The sequence below is a fragment of the Dipodascopsis tothii genome (genome assembly GCF_038497935.1).
Source record: "Dipodascopsis tothii strain CBS 759.85 unplaced genomic scaffold V1510scaffold_20, whole genome shotgun sequence".
NCBI lineage: Eukaryota > Fungi > Ascomycota > Lipomycetes > Lipomycetales > Lipomycetaceae > Neoaidaea > Neoaidaea tothii.
This window is the reverse complement of record NW_027118004.1, coordinates 144,604-159,592: the sequence shown is the minus strand read 5'-3', so window position 1 is coordinate 159,592 and position 14,989 is coordinate 144,604. Positions and strand designations below refer to the sequence as shown.

General features: G+C 68.5%; 4 protein-coding genes across 4 annotated transcripts; 1 reads left to right on the top strand and 3 right to left on the bottom strand.

Moving 5' to 3' along the window:
- Nucleotides 1–1,062: 1,062 nt before the first annotated feature.
- On the bottom strand, nt 1,063–3,047 carry V1510DRAFT_179918 (uncharacterized protein). Its single transcript, XM_066930407.1, has 6 exons — nt 2,964–3,047; nt 2,468–2,729; nt 2,205–2,436; nt 1,820–2,131; nt 1,585–1,762; nt 1,063–1,553 (listed from the first exon to the last, which is right to left on the bottom strand). The coding sequence occupies exons 2-6, from the start codon at nt 2,650–2,652 to the stop codon at nt 1,237–1,239; spliced, it is 1,224 nt and encodes a 407-aa protein (XP_066788285.1). The 5' UTR covers nt 2,653–2,729; nt 2,964–3,047; the 3' UTR covers nt 1,063–1,236.
- A 490-nt stretch (nt 3,048–3,537) lies between these two features.
- On the bottom strand, nt 3,538–5,758 carry V1510DRAFT_396051 (cytochrome P450). Its single transcript, XM_066931877.1, has one exon. The coding sequence runs from the start codon at nt 5,363–5,365 to the stop codon at nt 3,824–3,826; it is 1,542 nt and encodes a 513-aa protein (XP_066788284.1). The 5' UTR covers nt 5,366–5,758; the 3' UTR covers nt 3,538–3,823.
- Nucleotides 5,759–6,219: 461 nt separating this feature from the next.
- V1510DRAFT_418810 (armadillo-type protein) lies at nt 6,220–9,801 on the top strand. Its single transcript, XM_066934180.1, has one exon. The coding sequence runs from the start codon at nt 6,606–6,608 to the stop codon at nt 9,720–9,722; it is 3,117 nt and encodes a 1,038-aa protein (XP_066788283.1). The 5' UTR covers nt 6,220–6,605; the 3' UTR covers nt 9,723–9,801.
- On the bottom strand, nt 9,728–13,726 carry V1510DRAFT_430852 (uncharacterized protein). Its single transcript, XM_066935401.1, has 3 exons — nt 13,132–13,726; nt 12,967–13,082; nt 9,728–12,932 (listed from the first exon to the last, which is right to left on the bottom strand). Exons 1-3 carry the CDS (start codon nt 13,451–13,453, stop codon nt 9,864–9,866), a joined length of 3,507 nt encoding a protein of 1,168 aa, XP_066788282.1. The 5' UTR covers nt 13,454–13,726; the 3' UTR covers nt 9,728–9,863.
- Nucleotides 13,727–14,989: the final 1,263 nt, after the last annotated feature.

Sequence of the window (14,989 nt, the reverse complement as noted above, 5' to 3'; positions counted from 1 at the left end):
AGATGTAATATAACTTCTAGCGGAAACGCTAATGCACCACGAGCTACATTCAGACTTTGCGCTAATGCAGTGCGCTTAATTGACCGGTCGGGGTCGGGTCCCCACACCAACCGTCCCCGAACCTAGCGCGGCGTGGGTTGGGACGGCGCGGCCCGGAACGGTTTCGCGAAACGGCCAGCACGGCGCACGGCGAAAGCATGCAGCATACAGGGAAGGTGCATACAGCTGCATGCGCCGTCTGCAGCAACGGCTCTTGACAGGACAGCGGCTCTAGGAGACACGCAGCCGCAGCAAGCTACTGGTGGATTACGTTACCGCGTCGGTTTATTCCAAGCTATGTGCACCCCTAGCGCCGGTCTCGTGTTGGCAGCGGACCAGTGGCATGACCGGCTGCCGCGACTAGGTTTCCTGCGCGGCGCCCGGTGGAGGCCGTGTCGGACCAGAGCAAATGGGGACCCGCCGACGCCACCGCACGTCTGGCGGCGGCGAACCACGACCGTGCGGCCACGCGGCCGTCAGACGCGCCCGTGGCGCGCCGGCACCGGTTCCCGGCGGCCGGGCCAGCCCCGGCGGCAGCAGCAAGATAGCGAGAAGGCTGCGAGAGCGAGAGCGGCCGGCCGGCGCCCACCGCCGTGCAGCGCAGCGCGCACAGGGGCGTGCAGCGGAACGCAGCGGACCCGATTCTCGCGATGCGCCTGGGGACCGGTGTGCCTGTTCGAGGCGCGGCGGCGCTAGCGCGACCTGGCGGCCCGAAGAGGCATCGCGCCGCGGCGCCATACCCCACCCGGCTAGGCCGTCGTCGAATATTGCCGTATCTTGGCGCACCGTTGGTCAAACGGCACCGCGCCCGGTAGCCGGCCAGCTAGGGCGTCGGCCGGGCGCAGCCTAGCGCCCACAGCTGTCGCCTAGCGCCCACGCCGTGTCGCCCGCTCGTCACACGGCCGTTGCCGGCCAGACACCGGGCAGTCCCGCGCACGCGTTGGGGCGCCGGCCAGTGCCGGCTGTCCGATCGTCCGCTAGAGCCGCGGTTTAGGTTGCCCGCTAGATGGCCGGCTAGACAGCCCACTACGCGGCGGCTAGGCCGCCGCTGGCCGTCTGCGTGCCGATCGCCGCTGGCCCGTTCACGGCGTCGGCGCGACCGGCACGGCTGCTGGCGTACGTGTGGCGTCAGCCGGGCACCCGTCCGGTCGTATTCGCGGCGTCCCCCACCCCCCCTCCGGCCGCCTAGGCCGGGTCCTAGGCCGTGGCCTGGACAGCGACCCCGCCCGGCGCCACGTCGCCCGCGGTGCCGACCTTGCCGGCGTCCTCGGTCGGCGAGGCCGGGGCCGACGCCGACGCGGGCGTGGTCGCGGCCGTCGGCGCGGCAGATGGCGCCGTGGTCGGTGCTGCAGACGACACAGGCGAGCGCTCGGCGCTAGCTGGTTCGGCCAGGTCATCGCCTGCCAGACCGTCGGCTTTGGCCGCGGCGTCCGCGCCGCCCGCAGCACGCTTGGCCGCCGGCGGCGAGTCCACCGCGACCCGGATGGCGATGTTGCGCCCGTCAACAAGCTTGCCTGCGGTCAGCCTACCCCGCGCGGCACCCACCGTCCATCTCGGCGATCGCGCGGCGCTGCGCGGCCTCGTCCGCAAACGTCACAAAGCCAAACCCGCGGCACTTGGGCTCCTCACCGCGCTCGGCCAGCCGGTCGCGCACAAACTTGGGGATCGCGCGCAGCGCGATCTGCACGCTGACCGGGTCGTAGGCCGCAAACGCCTCCCGCAACTGCTCGCTAAGGTTAGCCGAGGCTCTCGCACGGCTGTGCTCGCGGCCCGCACTTGCCTTATCTGAGGTGCACGAGTACTTTAGGTTGGCCACGAAAATCGTCGTAAGCGACGGGACCCCGTCCGCCGGCGGCCCCTTCTTCGCTGGGCGTGCCGGCTTCCGCGCCTTCGCGGGCTTATCGGCGGCCGCGGCCGCGTTCGCGCTGTCTGCCGTGCCCGGCACGTGCCCGGTCGCTTGCGTGTCACCGGAAACGCCCGCGGCGTCGGTGGCGTACCCACCGGGCGAAGGATCCTCCGGTCGAGCCGCGCTACTCGGCGCTACCGCAGTAGCGCCGCCCGCGAGCCCGTCGCCGTCCTTGGCCACCCGCTGCTGCCCGGTCAGCCAAACCTAGTCGTAGTCACCGGCCAAAGTCTATTGCGCCCTGGCTACTGGTCGTACGCACCTTGCCCGCGACCCGGCCGCCGCGCCCACGCGCGCTGCCGCGCCGCGCGGTTCGCGCGCTCAGCCGGTCGGCGGCCGACCGTGCCAGCTGGCAAAACAGGTTGCGCTCCTCGAGGGGCTGCCCGGACAGCTCGCGGATCGCGCGCTCCGCCGCGTCCGCGCTCGTCAGGTCCACAAACCCAAAGCCCGAGTTGCGCCCAGAGTACGCGTGTACTGGGATCGACACCAGCTCCCTGCGGTCAGCGTGTTCGCCGCGACACGTACACGTCGAACGCGCCAAAGAACGCGCGCACAGCCTCCTCCGTCACCTTGTACGGCAGGTTGCCCACGTACAGCCGCCGGCGCTCTCTGATCGCAAGCGGCTCTTCTGCCGTCACCGCCTCGCCGTCCGTCACAGCGGTCTCCGCTGTCACAGCACTGCCCCCCGTCGCGTCTTCGGTCGATGCCATGGCTGGCCGAGCGGTCTCCTGAGCTGCCGAATCCGTCGCTTATCACGCGCTGCTCGCGTTGGTCGTCTTGCGTGCGTCTGTCCGTCAGCCCCAGTACCGTCGCTGCCGATCCGGCGCGTCTGGTGTGGCGGCGCGGCGGCGCGACTTTACGCCGGCTGCCGTCGGCTGCTGTCGGCTGCCGCCGGCATCCTCCGCGACGGCATCCGGCCGCGTACGCCCGCCGTACGCCTGCCGCCGCCCGCCGCCACTGCCCGGGCCCGCCCGGGCCGTTGCCGGCCGCGCGCGGTCGCCAGCGCGGCCGCCAGCTCTACCAAACATGCGCCCGGCGGCCGACCGCAGCCATCAAACACGTCGCCATCGTCCCGGAACCGACCTGGCAGGGCTTTCCGTCCCACTGTCCGATGCGCCTGAGCTCTGTCTATCGATCCTTGCCCGGATCTCGTTGTCTCTCCGTGTGGCGCGTCGGATCGCGGCCGTTTTGTCGTGCGTGTCGTGCTTGGAGCTGGGGTGCAGAAGTTTAGGGAAGCGGCCCTGCCAAAATAGGAGGCGTTCAGGCGTCACCCCCTACGTGCCGCGTAGGCGCCAGAACGCGCGCGTATCTGCAGGCACGCACCCAACCGCCGCGTCAGGGCCGGCCGACGCGACCGCGGCCGCAGCGGCCGCGGCTGCTGCGCCGCGGGCGGGGCCCGGCGCCCGTGGGCGCGCCGGCCGTCGCGTGGCTGACGCGTGGCGCGCCGGCCGCCGCAGCCGCCGTGTCGCGCCGCGCCTAGTGGGCCGGGGCAGGCGCACACGGCGGCATGTGCAAACCCGGCGCCGCACGGCCGGCCCGGCCCCGTGGGGTCCGCAGGCGCTCCGCAGACGCCAGGCCGGGCCACTGCAGCCGCCCGGCGCCGGCCAGGTGCGCCGATCCGTGCGGCGGTGGCGTCCGGCAGCTGCCGTCGGCGGCCGCGGCGCTTACCGCAGTTCCGCGCTTGCCGCGGCGCCCAGAGCTACAGGGGATAGCGCCAAGGGCGCCGGGCGCAGCTAGTGGGTAGCGGTGACGTCGCTGGCGCCGGCCGGTGACGGGCGTGTACAGGGGAGGGCAAAATCAATCAATTCGGTCAATCAGATAGCACAGATTACGTAGAAACAACAACATAGATCGCGTAAAACAGCGGAGGCACACAGCACGTCACTTGCAGTAGGCGCGCATGTACAGGCCGTCGGTCTTTTGCAGGACCAGGGTGGCGTTCATGCGCGGCGGCTTGGCGGGGTCCTCCAGACTCTCGATGGTGTCGAAGGTCTGGAGGAAGCGCGCGAGCAGGTAGCTGGCCTCGGTGAGCGCAAACTGCTGGCCGAGGCAGATGCGCGGGCCGCCGTTGAAGGGCACGTAGTCCCACGAGTGGGTGCGGCCCTCGGCCCAGCGCTCGGGGCGGAACAGGTCGGCGTCGGGGCCCCAGAGGTCCTTGCGGCGGTGCATGCAGAAGACGGTCCAGACGACGCGGCCGCCCTTGGGCACGAACACGGGCTGCTTGCCGTCGGGGCCGCCGCCGGTGGGCAGCATGGTGTCCTTGACGGCGATGCGGTAGTTCTGGGGGACGGACGGGTAGAGGCGGAGGACCTCGTTGAGCGTGTGGCGCATGTAGTCGAAGTTCTTGAGCGACTCGAACGTGAAGGGCTCCTTGCCCGGCGCGTTGGGCTCGGCGCCGTAGCGGTCGAGGACCTCGTCGCGCAGGCGCTGGAAGACGCGCGGGTTCATGAGCAGCGAGTAGAACGTCCAGGTCAGGAGCAGGGCGGTCGTGTCGCGGCCGGCGATGAGCAGGTTGAGGACCTGGTCGCGCAGAAACGTGCGGTCCTGGGTCTGCTCGGTCAGGGCCTCGAGGAAGACAAAGGACTCCTTGGCCTTGGCGTCGGGGTCGGTCTTCTCGCGCAGGCGCTGCTCGGCGCGCTTGCGCAGCGCGCGGTCGACGTAGCGCTCGGCAAAGTCGTGGACCTCGGCGACGGCGTCGCGGTCCTTGGCCGAGTTGACGAGCGGCGCGAACGTCTGGGCCAGGATCCGGCGCAGCACAAAGCTCTGGGACTGCTCGAACGCGCCCGCGAACTTGCTGTTCTCGGCCGCGGCGTTGTTCTCGAGCGAGCCCACGGACTCGCCGAAGAGGAACTCGGTCGCGGCGTCCATCGTCAGGCGGAACGCGAGCTGCTGCATGTCGAAGAACGCGTTGGGGTCGCGGCGGATCTGGCGCACGAACGCCTGGAAGTGCGGCTCGAGCATGTCGATCTTGCCGAGCATCGGCCGCGCAAACTGCGGCCGGATCAGCGCGCGCGCGCTCGACCACTTCTCGCCGTCGACGACGAAGATGCCGTCGCCGAGCAGGATCTTGGCGGTGTGGTGGCGCTGCATCTGGTAGTCGGTGAACCGGGTCGACAGCACGGTCTTGACGTTCTCGGGCTCGATCGTGTGGACGATGTTGGAGCCCAGGATCAGCGTCTTGAGCGTGTAGCCGTGGTCCGCGAAGAGGTTCTGCAGGTACGTCATGCGCGTGCCCGTCGCGACGGACCGGAACAGCGGCACGACGTTGCCAAAGAAGAGGCGGCCGACCTGGGGCGTCGGCCCGCAGCTGTTGGCCGCGCAGTACGCCTGGCGGCGCAGGTGCGTCTGCACGGCGAGCCAGGCCCGGTGCAGGCACAGGGCAAACACAGCAGCAGCGAGGATGAGCGTCACGTTAAGATCCATGGTTCTTGGTCTGGTGGCACCGGCCGGCCGCCGCGCGCTTTATATGTCCGCCGCCGGCCTATCGCTGGCCGCCGCCGCGTCCCGTTGCCGTGCCGGCCACGGCCTGCCTGCCCGCCCGCCCGCGCCCGCACGCCCGCCGGCCCTGCTAAGCGCGGCCCGCGGAGCCGAGGATATTCGGCGTCAGCCGCGCCTATTTGGCCCCCGCCGCCGCTGCTGCGCCCGCCGCGGCCTGCACGGCGGCCTGCACCTCGTCTAGAGAGCGGAGCACCGGCCTAATGCCGAACGCCGGTCTCCGGGCCCGACCTGGTGAGCCAGCATGGTTTGCGCTAAAGATCAGGCTAAATTTAATTAAACTATATCTTGGCTATTCCCACGTCTCCGTGGCTCTCGTCTGGTACTTTAATTAGCGTTGCAGGGGGCGCCGTTATCATGCGTCGAAATTGCGGCGCAAACCGGCACCGGCTGAAACATGCATGTGGCTTAGCCCTCCTGGTCCGTGCGCACGCGTTTGCGCGCTAGTGCCATAAGCGTCACGCTCACGTGGCTGCCCCCGAGCCGCACCGGGCTGACTACGTGCTTACGTACGCGGTGAGAATTTCTCACCACCTCAAAATTCGCCGCTTGATAGAATCCATCCACGACGCCGACTGCGACACACCACACGGTAAGTACGCTGCGCGCCCGCCGCGGGCCCGTGCGGCCTCGCCGACGCCCGCGGTTGATGGATGGGCGCCGCCCGTGCGCGCTGCTCTACGCGAGCCGATGGGGGCCGGACGGACGCTCAATAGGCGGCACACACCGGCAGGATCGGGCGCCGGCACCGGCGGCCACCGCGTACGCGGCCGGCCGTGACCGGCTGGTGACCGGCCCGGAGGCCGCCGGGCATGCCGCGGCCGCGCCGGGCCGACGTGATGGCCGCCGGCCGCGCGGCGACGGCGGCGCGGCCTGGTGGCGACGGCGCCCGGCTGCAGGCGTATCACAGCTTCACACGTCGATCATTAGCCGGGCGGGCACGGGGCGGTGCCAGGCCATCGTGCCGGCGCACGGACGGCTGTCGGTCGTGCGGCCCCGGACCCCTGACCGTGTTCGTGCCGTCACCGCAGATCTTGGAGCGCGGCCGAGCGCGCGATCGGGCGCCGAACGAGCGCAGCCGAGTCCCCGTCTGGCAGCTCCGAGGCCGCACGGGCCCCTTTGCTCGACCAGTGCTGACCAACAGAACCGACTGGCGACGCGCGACAAGATGACTTCTGTGGCTCCTGCGCCCATGGACGACGGCAAGCGCACGCGCAAGCGCCGCTGGGACGTGGCCGGCCCGGACATCAAGACCGAGGTCAAGACCGAGGTCAAGGCCGAGCCCCGGGACGGCAGAACAGACGCCGAGGACGAGATGCGGCGCAAGCTGGACGACCGCCGGCGCGACGACGCGCCCAAGAAGCGCTCGCGCTGGGACGAGGTCGAGGAGCGCACGAGCCGCAAGGGCTCGCGGTGGGACCAGGCGCCCAGCGTGGATGCGACGCCGGTCGACGCGTCCGCGGCGAGCATGCAGACGCCGCTGCACCCGTCGAGCGGGGCCACGTTCGGCGACCTGAGCAGCATCCACGAGTCGCTGTCGGACGACGAGCTCGACCGGCTGCTGCCCTCCGAGGGCTACCTGATCCTGGAGCCGCCGGCCGGCTACGCGCCGATCCGCACGCCGGCCCGCAAGCTCATGGCGACGCCGGCCCCGGCCGCCGGCGGCGGCTTCGTCATGATGGAGGAGAACAACTCGGCCGCGACGGGCATGCAGACGCAGAACCAGCAGCAGCTGGCGCTGCCGACGGACATCCCCGGCGTCGGCGGGCTGCAGTTCTTCAAGGAGGAGGACATGAAGTACTTTGGCAAGCTCATGGACGGCCAGGACGAGGGCCAGCTGCCGCTGGACGAGCTGCGCGAGCGCAAGATCATGAAGCTGCTGCTCAAGGTCAAGAACGGCACGCCGCCGATGCGCAAGTCGGCGCTGCGCCAGATCACGGACAACGCGCGCCAGCTCGGCGCCAAGCCGCTGTTCAACCAGATCCTGCCGCTGCTGATGGAGCGCACGCTCGAGGACCAGGAGCGGCACCTGCTGGTCAAGGTCATCGACCGCATCCTGTACAAGCTCGACGACATGGTCCGGCCGTACACGCACAAGATCCTGGTCGTGATCGAGCCGCTGCTGATCGACGAGGACTACTACGCGCGCGTCGAGGGCCGCGAGATCATCGCCAACCTGGCCAAGGCCGCCGGCCTGGCCCAGATGATCTCGACGATGCGCCCGGACATCGACCACGCGGACGAGTACGTGCGCAACACGACCGCGCGCGCGTTCTCGGTCGTGGCGAGCGCGCTGGGCATCCCGGCGCTGCTGCCGTTCCTCAAGGCCGTGTGCGGCTCGAAGAAGTCGTGGCAGGCCCGGCACACGGGCGTCAAGATCATCCAGCAGATCGCCACGCTGATGGGCTGCGCCGTGCTGCCGCACCTGAAGGGCCTCGTCGACTGCATCGCGCCGTGCCTGACGGACGAGCAGGCCAAGGTGCGCACGATCACGTCGCTGGCGCTCGGCGCGCTGGCCGAGGCCGCCGCGCCGTACGGCATCGAGTCGTTCGACTCGGTGCTCGAGCCGCTCTGGGTCGGCATCCGCCGGCACCGCGGCAAGGGCCTGGCCGCGTTCCTCAAGTGCATCGGCTTCATCATCCCGCTGATGGACCCCGAGTACGCCAACTACTACACCAAGGAGGTCATGGTGATCCTGCTGCGCGAGTTCAGCACGCCGGACGAGGAGATGAAGAAGATCGTGCTCAAGGTCGTCCAGCAGTGCGCGTCCACCGAGGGCGTGACGGCCGCGTACCTGCGCGAGCACGTGCTGCCGCCGTTCTTCAAGTCGTTCTGGGTGCGGCGCATGGCGCTCGACCGCCGCAACTACCGGCAGGTCGTCGAGACCACGGTCGAGCTGTCGCAGAAGGTCGGCGTGACCGAGATCGTCGAGCGGGTGGTGGAGGTGCTCAAGGACGAGTCCGAGGCGTACCGCAAGATGGGCGTCGAGACCATCGAGAAGGTGATCGCGTCGCTGGGCGCGACCGACATCTCCGAGCGGCTCGAGGAGCGGCTGATCGACGGCATCCTGTTTGCGTTCCAGGAGCAGTCGGTCGAGGAGGTCATCCTGCTCAACGGCTTCGGCACGGTCGTCAACGCGCTGGGCCAGCGCACGAAGCCGTACCTGCCCCAGATCGTGTCGACCATCCTCTGGCGGCTCAACAACAAGTCGCCGACGGTGCGGCAGCAGTCGGCCGACCTGATCACGCGCATCGCGGTGGTGATGCGCAACTGCGGCGAGGACGCGCTGATGGGCAAGCTCGGCGTCGTGCTGTACGAGTACCTGGGCGAGGAGTACCCCGAGGTCCTCGGCTCGATCCTCGGCGCGCTGCGGTCGATCGTGACCGTCGTCGGCGTGTCGTCGATGCAGCCGCCCATCCGCGACCTGCTCCCGCGGCTCACGCCCATCCTGCGCAACCGCCACGAGAAGGTCCAGGAGAACACGATCGACCTCGTCGGCCGGATCGCCGACCGCGGCGCCGAGCACGTCTCGGCCCGCGAGTGGATGCGCATCTGCTTCGAGCTGCTCGACATGCTCAAGGCGCACAAGAAGGGCATCCGGCGCGCCGCCAACAACACGTTCGGCTACATCGCCAAGGCCATCGGCCCCCAGGACGTGCTCGTGACGCTGCTCAACAACCTGCGCGTGCAGGAGCGCCAGTCGCGCGTCTGCACGGCCGTCGCCATCGGCATCGTCGCCGAGACGTGCGCGCCGTTCACGGTCCTGCCCGCGCTCATGAACGAGTACCGCGTGCCCGAGCTCAACGTCCAGAACGGCGTGCTCAAGTCGCTCAGCTTCATGTTCGAGTACATCGGCGAGATGGCCAAGGACTACGTCTACGCGGTCACGCCGCTGCTGGAGGACGCCCTCATCGAGCGCGACCAGGTCCACCGCCAGACCGCGGCCACCGTCGTCAAGCACATCGCCCTCGGCTGCGTCGGCCTCGGCTGCGAGGACGCCATGCTCCACCTGCTCAACCTGCTCATGCCCAACATCTTCGAGACGTCGCCGCACGTCATCGACCGGATCATCGAGGGCGTCGAGGCCGTGCGCAACTGCATCGGCGTCGGCATCGTCATGAACTACACGTGGGCCGGCCTCTTCCAGCCCGCGCGCAAGGTGCGCGTGCCGTACTGGCGGCTCTACAACTCGACGTACATCCAGAGCGCAGACGCCATGGTGCCCTACTACCCCCAGCTCGAGGACGAGCACTACCGGCGGGACGAGCTCAACATCTGGATCTAGTGTAATTACGGACGGAAAATGTTTTTTGAATGCGCATGTACACATAATACAGCCGGCGAGTTGGATACGTTCTAGTTTATTAAGTATACAGGCCGGGCGGAGCCGGCCGGGCGTAGACGTCGTTTTTGGTATGTACACCGCCTACACGGGCTTGCCGCCGATCCACTCGGACCAGCGCTTGACCTCGGCCGGGATGACGCCCTCCTGCTTGGTCGCGAGCTTCTCGGCCAGACACGTCGCGAAGAGCTGGGCGGTCTTGGGCTCGTTGAAGAGCGGGATGGCGAAGTCGATGGCGTTGCGGCGCATGATGTAGTCCTCGTCGAGCAGGTTGTCGGCGCGGGCGGCGGCCAGGTTGAAGACGGCAGCGATGTCGTACTTCTGGAAGACCTCGCGGAGCTTGCGCTTGTCGGTCTTGGGGAACTCGATCACGGTGGCCTCGGAGGTGGCGGCGCCGAGGCCGGCGAGGGCCTGGTCGAGGTACGCCTTGACGGGCGCCGACGCCGCGTAGAACTTGTAGCCGAGCGGCGCGAGCGTGGCCGCGACCTCGGCGAGCTCGGTCTTGGCCGTGTTGCCGCCGAAGAGGATACCGCTGGGCGGCTGGGGCACCTTGAAGTTCATGATGGCCTGCATCGACGTCCAGTAGGCCTCGGCCAGGTCCTTGCCGAAGCACGCGACCTCGCCGGTCGAGGCCATCTCGACGCCGAGGAAGGGGTCGGCGCCGGCCAGACGCGTGAACGAGAACTGCGGGACCTTGGTCGAGACGTACGGCCGGGGGATGGCCATCAGGTCCGTGGGCTCGGGCACGTCTCTGCCGATGAGCGCCTTGGTGGCCACGTCGATGAAGTTCACGCCGAGGACCTTGGACACGAACGGGAACGACCGCGACGCGCGCAGGTTGCACTCGATCACCTTGAGGTCGGGCAGGTCCGGGTTCTCGGCGTTGTCGGCCTTGATGATCTGCATGTTGTACGGGCCCGAGATCGACCAGGCCTTGGCGACCTTGTCGGCGATCTCCTTGACGCGGGCCATCGTGGTCGCGTCGAGCGTGGCCGGCGGCAGCACCAGCGTGGCGTCGCCCGAGTGGATGCCCGCGTTCTCGACGTGCTCCGACACGGCGTGGACGATGACCTTGCCGTTGTACGCGACCGCGTCGACGTCGATCTCCTGCGCGCCCTCGATGAACTTCGAGATCACGACCGGGTGGTCCGGCGAGACCGACGACGCGTTGGTCAGCTTGGCCTCGAGCTCCGACTCGTCGCGGATGACCGACATGGCCGCGCCCGAGAGCACGTACGACGGACGCACGAGCACCGGGTAGCCCACGGCCGTGGCGAACTCCTTCGCCGCGCCGATCGACGACAGCTCCTTCCACGCCGGCTGGTCGACGTTGATCGAGTCCAGGATCGACGAGAACTTGTGGCGGTCCTCGGCCCGGTCGATGTCCTCCGGGTTCGTGCCGAGCACCTTGGCGCCGCTGTTCTGCAGCTTGAGCGCGATGTTCTGCGGCAGCTGGCCGCCCACCGACACCACCACGCCGCGCGCGCTCTCGAGCTCGTAGATGTCCATCACGCGCTCGTACGACAGCTCCTCGAAGTACAGCCGGTCGACCTCGTCAAAGTCGGTCGAGACCGTCTCGGGGTTGTAGTTGATCATGATCGTCTTCTGGCCGACCTCGCGCAGCGCGCGCGCGGTCGACACGGCGCACCAGTCGAACTCGACCGACGAGCCGATGCGGTACACGCCCGAGCCGAGCACCAGCGTGCCGTGCTCGTCGAACGCGATGTCCGACTGCGTCGCGTTGTACGTCGTGAACAGGTAGTTGGTGCTCGCCGGGAACTCGGCGGCCAGCGTGTCGATCCGCTTGACGAACGGCTTGATGCCGAAGCTCTTGCGGCGCGCGCGCACGGCGTCCTCCTCGCAGCCGACGGCGATCGAGATCTGGCGGTCCGAGAACCCGAGCTTCTTGGCGCGGCCGAGGACGTCCTCGGTCAGGCCGAAGAGCGAGCCGATGTCCTCGAGCTTGTGCTGCATTCTGACGATGTTCATGAGCTTGCCCAGGAACCACTTGTCGATCTTGGTCAGGTCGTGCACCTTGTCGACCGAGTAGTTCTCGTGCAGCAGCGCCTGGCCGACGGCCAGCCAGCGGCGGTCCGTCGGCACCGCGAGCGCGTCGTCGAGGTCGTCGAACTGGGCGCCCTGGAAGCCCAGGTACGTCGGGTCGATCTGGCGGATGGCCTTCTGGATGGACTCCTCGAACGTGCGGCCGATGGCCATGACCTCGCCGACGGACTTCATCGACGAGCCGATGTCGCGCTTGACGTGCTGGAACTTGGACAGGTCCCAGCGGGGGATCTTGGTCACGATGTAGTCGAGCGACGGCTCAAAGTTGGCCGACGTCTTCTTGGTCACGGCGTTGGGCAGGTCGGGCAGCGTGTGGCCGAGCGCGAGCTTGGCCGCGGTGTAGGCGAGCGGGTAGCCGGTGGCCTTGGAGGCCAGCGCGGACGAGCGGGACAGGCGGGCGTTGACCTCGATCACGCGGTAGTCGAGGCCGTCGGGCTGCAGCGCGTACTGCACGTTGCACTCGCCGACGACGCCGAGGTGGCGGATGATCTTGATCGCGGCCGAGCGCAGCATGTGGTACTCCTCGTCCGACAGCGTCTGCGACGGCGCCACCACGATCGAGTCGCCGGTGTGGATGCCGAGCGGGTCGAAGTTCTCCATGTTGCACACCGTGATGCAGTTGTCGTCCTTGTCGCGCACGACCTCGTACTCGACCTCCTTCCAGCCCTTGAGCGACTTCTCGACCAGGATCTGGGGGGCCAGCGACAGCGACTGCGACGCCAGGTTGCGCAGCTCCTCGGGGTTGTTGGCGAAGCCCGAGCCCAGGCCGCCGAGCGAGTACGCCGAGCGGACGATGATCGGGTAGCCGACCGTCTCGGCCGCCGCCAGCGCGTCGTCGACCGTGTCCACGGCAAGCGACTCGGCGATGGGGATGCTGATCTCGTTCAGCGCCTTGGCAAACAGGTCACGGTCCTCGGACGTCTCGAGCGTCTTGATCGGCGTGCCCAGCACCTTGACGCCGTACCGCTCAAACACGCCCATCTTGTCCAGCTGGACGCCGACGTTGAGGCCGGTCTGGCCGCCAAAGGTGAGCAGGATGCCGTCCGGGCGCTCGCGCTCGATCACGTACGTGATGTACTCGGGGGTCACCTGCTGTCAGCGCCGCGGCCGCCAATTGACTTACGGGCAGGTAGTAGATCTCGTCCGCGAGCGCGTGCGAGGTCTGGTTCGTAGCAATGTTCGGGTTGATCAGGATCGTGGTCTTGTTCTCCTCCTGGAGAGCCTTGATGGCCTGGGAGCCTGCTTGGTCAGCGGCCGATCCCCGCGCTCGCTCCCGTCGGTCACGTACCAGAGTAGTCAAACTCGCCGGCCTGGCCGATGCTCAGCGCGCCGGAGCCGACGATGAGCACCTTGGAAACCGGCACGAGCTCGGGCGTCTTGCCCAGGTACTTGGACGCGCCCGCGTACGACGTGATTTCGTGCGGCTTCTCCATCTCCGACAGGGCCGCGCGCGCGACGGCGCACTGCGCGAACGAGCGCACGCGAGCCACCCGGGAGGGGGTCGTCAGAGCCAGAGCGGGAGTCTTTGCGGTCGACAGGGCCGCGGCGCCGCACGCCAGCGGCAGCCGCGCCACCGCTGCCGACAGCGGTAGGCGAAAGAGAGGTGCCATTGTCACCAGCAATGGGCCACCCAGAAGTTTAGAAGCCAAGGACGACGGTCAATCGTCGAAGGTGCGTGCACTTGGGCTCGTGAGAAAAATTTCTGCAGATTTAAAGAACCGAAAATTTTTTGCTCCACGTGACTCATCCGCTATCGGTGGGAGTTCCGTTGCTACGGCAACCGCAGGTGGGCAGGTGGAGACGTTTGGCCGCTACCGATTTTTCCCGGCCTCGGCCCCCGCCGGCCCTGCGCGGTGCCGGCGGCGGTCGACGGCGACGGCGGCGCTGCGGCGGACGACGCGGGCTGTGCTCCGCCGCCCGGTCGGCTTCTGGCCGCCGGACCGGGGCTGCTCAGGGCGGTGCCTGTGCCATGCGTTACCCGGCCCCCGGTTCCTGGCCGCCACCGGCGCAGCACCAGACCGAGCGTCCGGTGTTCGGATCCGTAAGCGGCAAGCGCGGCAGTAGCGCGATTTTTCTCTGGACATCGTTGCTCGCAAGAGTCATCGTCGGCGCTTCTGCGCCCACGCCCGACACCGGCCGGCCAGGCCTCTGCGCGCGCTGGTAGAGTCACCATGGCCCTAGCTTGGTGGGCGGCGGCTGCAGCCTGGTCTAGCGGGGGCGCTCTGCCTATCTGCACGGGTGGGCGCCTGTGTGCGCCCATATTCGGGCCCCCAGCTGTCTCTTTATGCCTGCAGCTGCGTCGTGGCTGCGTTTTAGCCTCCGATCCCCGGCGAGGGGCGCGGAACCTTCAATCGCGCCGGACCCGGCCAGAAGCGCCCTCCGACTGCAGCCGGAGCTGGGCTGGCCGTGGCTCCGCTGCGGCTACGGACGCCAGGACGCCCGCAGCCGTCTGTGGAGTGCAGCAATGGCGCCCATGAAGTGCTGCATGAGACGCAGGTCACGCAGTCTCGGCGACCATCCGAGCGCACAGGCTCCGGTGGCTGCGTGCAGCCTGAGCGCCGGCTGTGGTCACGTGACCGGCGCCGTTGCGACAGTGGCCTCGCGCAGCCGTCCAGCCCAGCGCCTTGCCGGCCGTACAGCGCGCTGGAACGTGCGAACCCACCGTGACTCGTCGGCGGCGGCATACGTACAGTTGCCAGCAGGCCTGCCAACAGCGTACCCGAGACGCCGTTGCCTCTTTTTCTCTGGTACAGAGAATGCACGGACGAACAGCTGCAGCTATATAACTGTCAAGCTAACCGCAATGGGCCACCGATGACCTACAAATAGCCGGCGCGCACCATGCCGGTGAGCCGGTAGACTCGTCGGCCAGGGGGTGCACGGCGCCGGTCGCTGATTGGAGGTCGTAGGCAGCCGCGCCTGGATGTTACACGGAGGCGCTACAGCTAGACAGCCATTGCTGGCTGGTGTATCGCCTCCTTGTTGTCTGCGAAGCCGTCCCGGGACGACAGCTGCAATGTCTGATCGTGTACTCGCATAGATCCGTGCCACACCATATGTGCGGCGCCTCCGTCTCGTCCATTGCGGCTACCTAGCGCCGCCTCGATCTCCTGCGGTGATCTGCTTTCTGTACCACCGCGAGTCAG

Coding starts and splice junctions, on each gene's coding strand:
- V1510DRAFT_179918 (XM_066930407.1), bottom strand. CDS start 2,652: ATGGCATCGACCGAAGACGCGACGGGGGGCAGTGCTGTGACAGCGGAG. Junction 2,437..2,467: donor TTCTTTGGCGCGTTCGACGT/GTACGTGTCGCG, acceptor CGCTGACCGCAG/GGAGCTGGTGTCGATCCCAG. Junction 2,132..2,204: donor GCGGCCGGGTCGCGGGCAAG/GTGCGTACGACC, acceptor CTGACCGGGCAG/CAGCGGGTGGCCAAGGACGG.
- V1510DRAFT_396051 (XM_066931877.1), bottom strand. CDS start 5,365: ATGGATCTTAACGTGACGCTCATCCTCGCTGCTGCTGTGTTTGCCCTG.
- V1510DRAFT_418810 (XM_066934180.1), top strand. CDS start 6,606: ATGACTTCTGTGGCTCCTGCGCCCATGGACGACGGCAAGCGCACGCGC.
- V1510DRAFT_430852 (XM_066935401.1), bottom strand. CDS start 13,453: ATGGCACCTCTCTTTCGCCTACCGCTGTCGGCAGCGGTGGCGCGGCTG. Junction 13,083..13,131: donor CGGCGAGTTTGACTACTCTG/GTACGTGACCGA, acceptor CTGACCAAGCAG/GCTCCCAGGCCATCAAGGCT. Junction 12,933..12,966: donor ACGAGATCTACTACCTGCCC/GTAAGTCAATTG, acceptor CGCTGACAGCAG/GTGACCCCCGAGTACATCAC.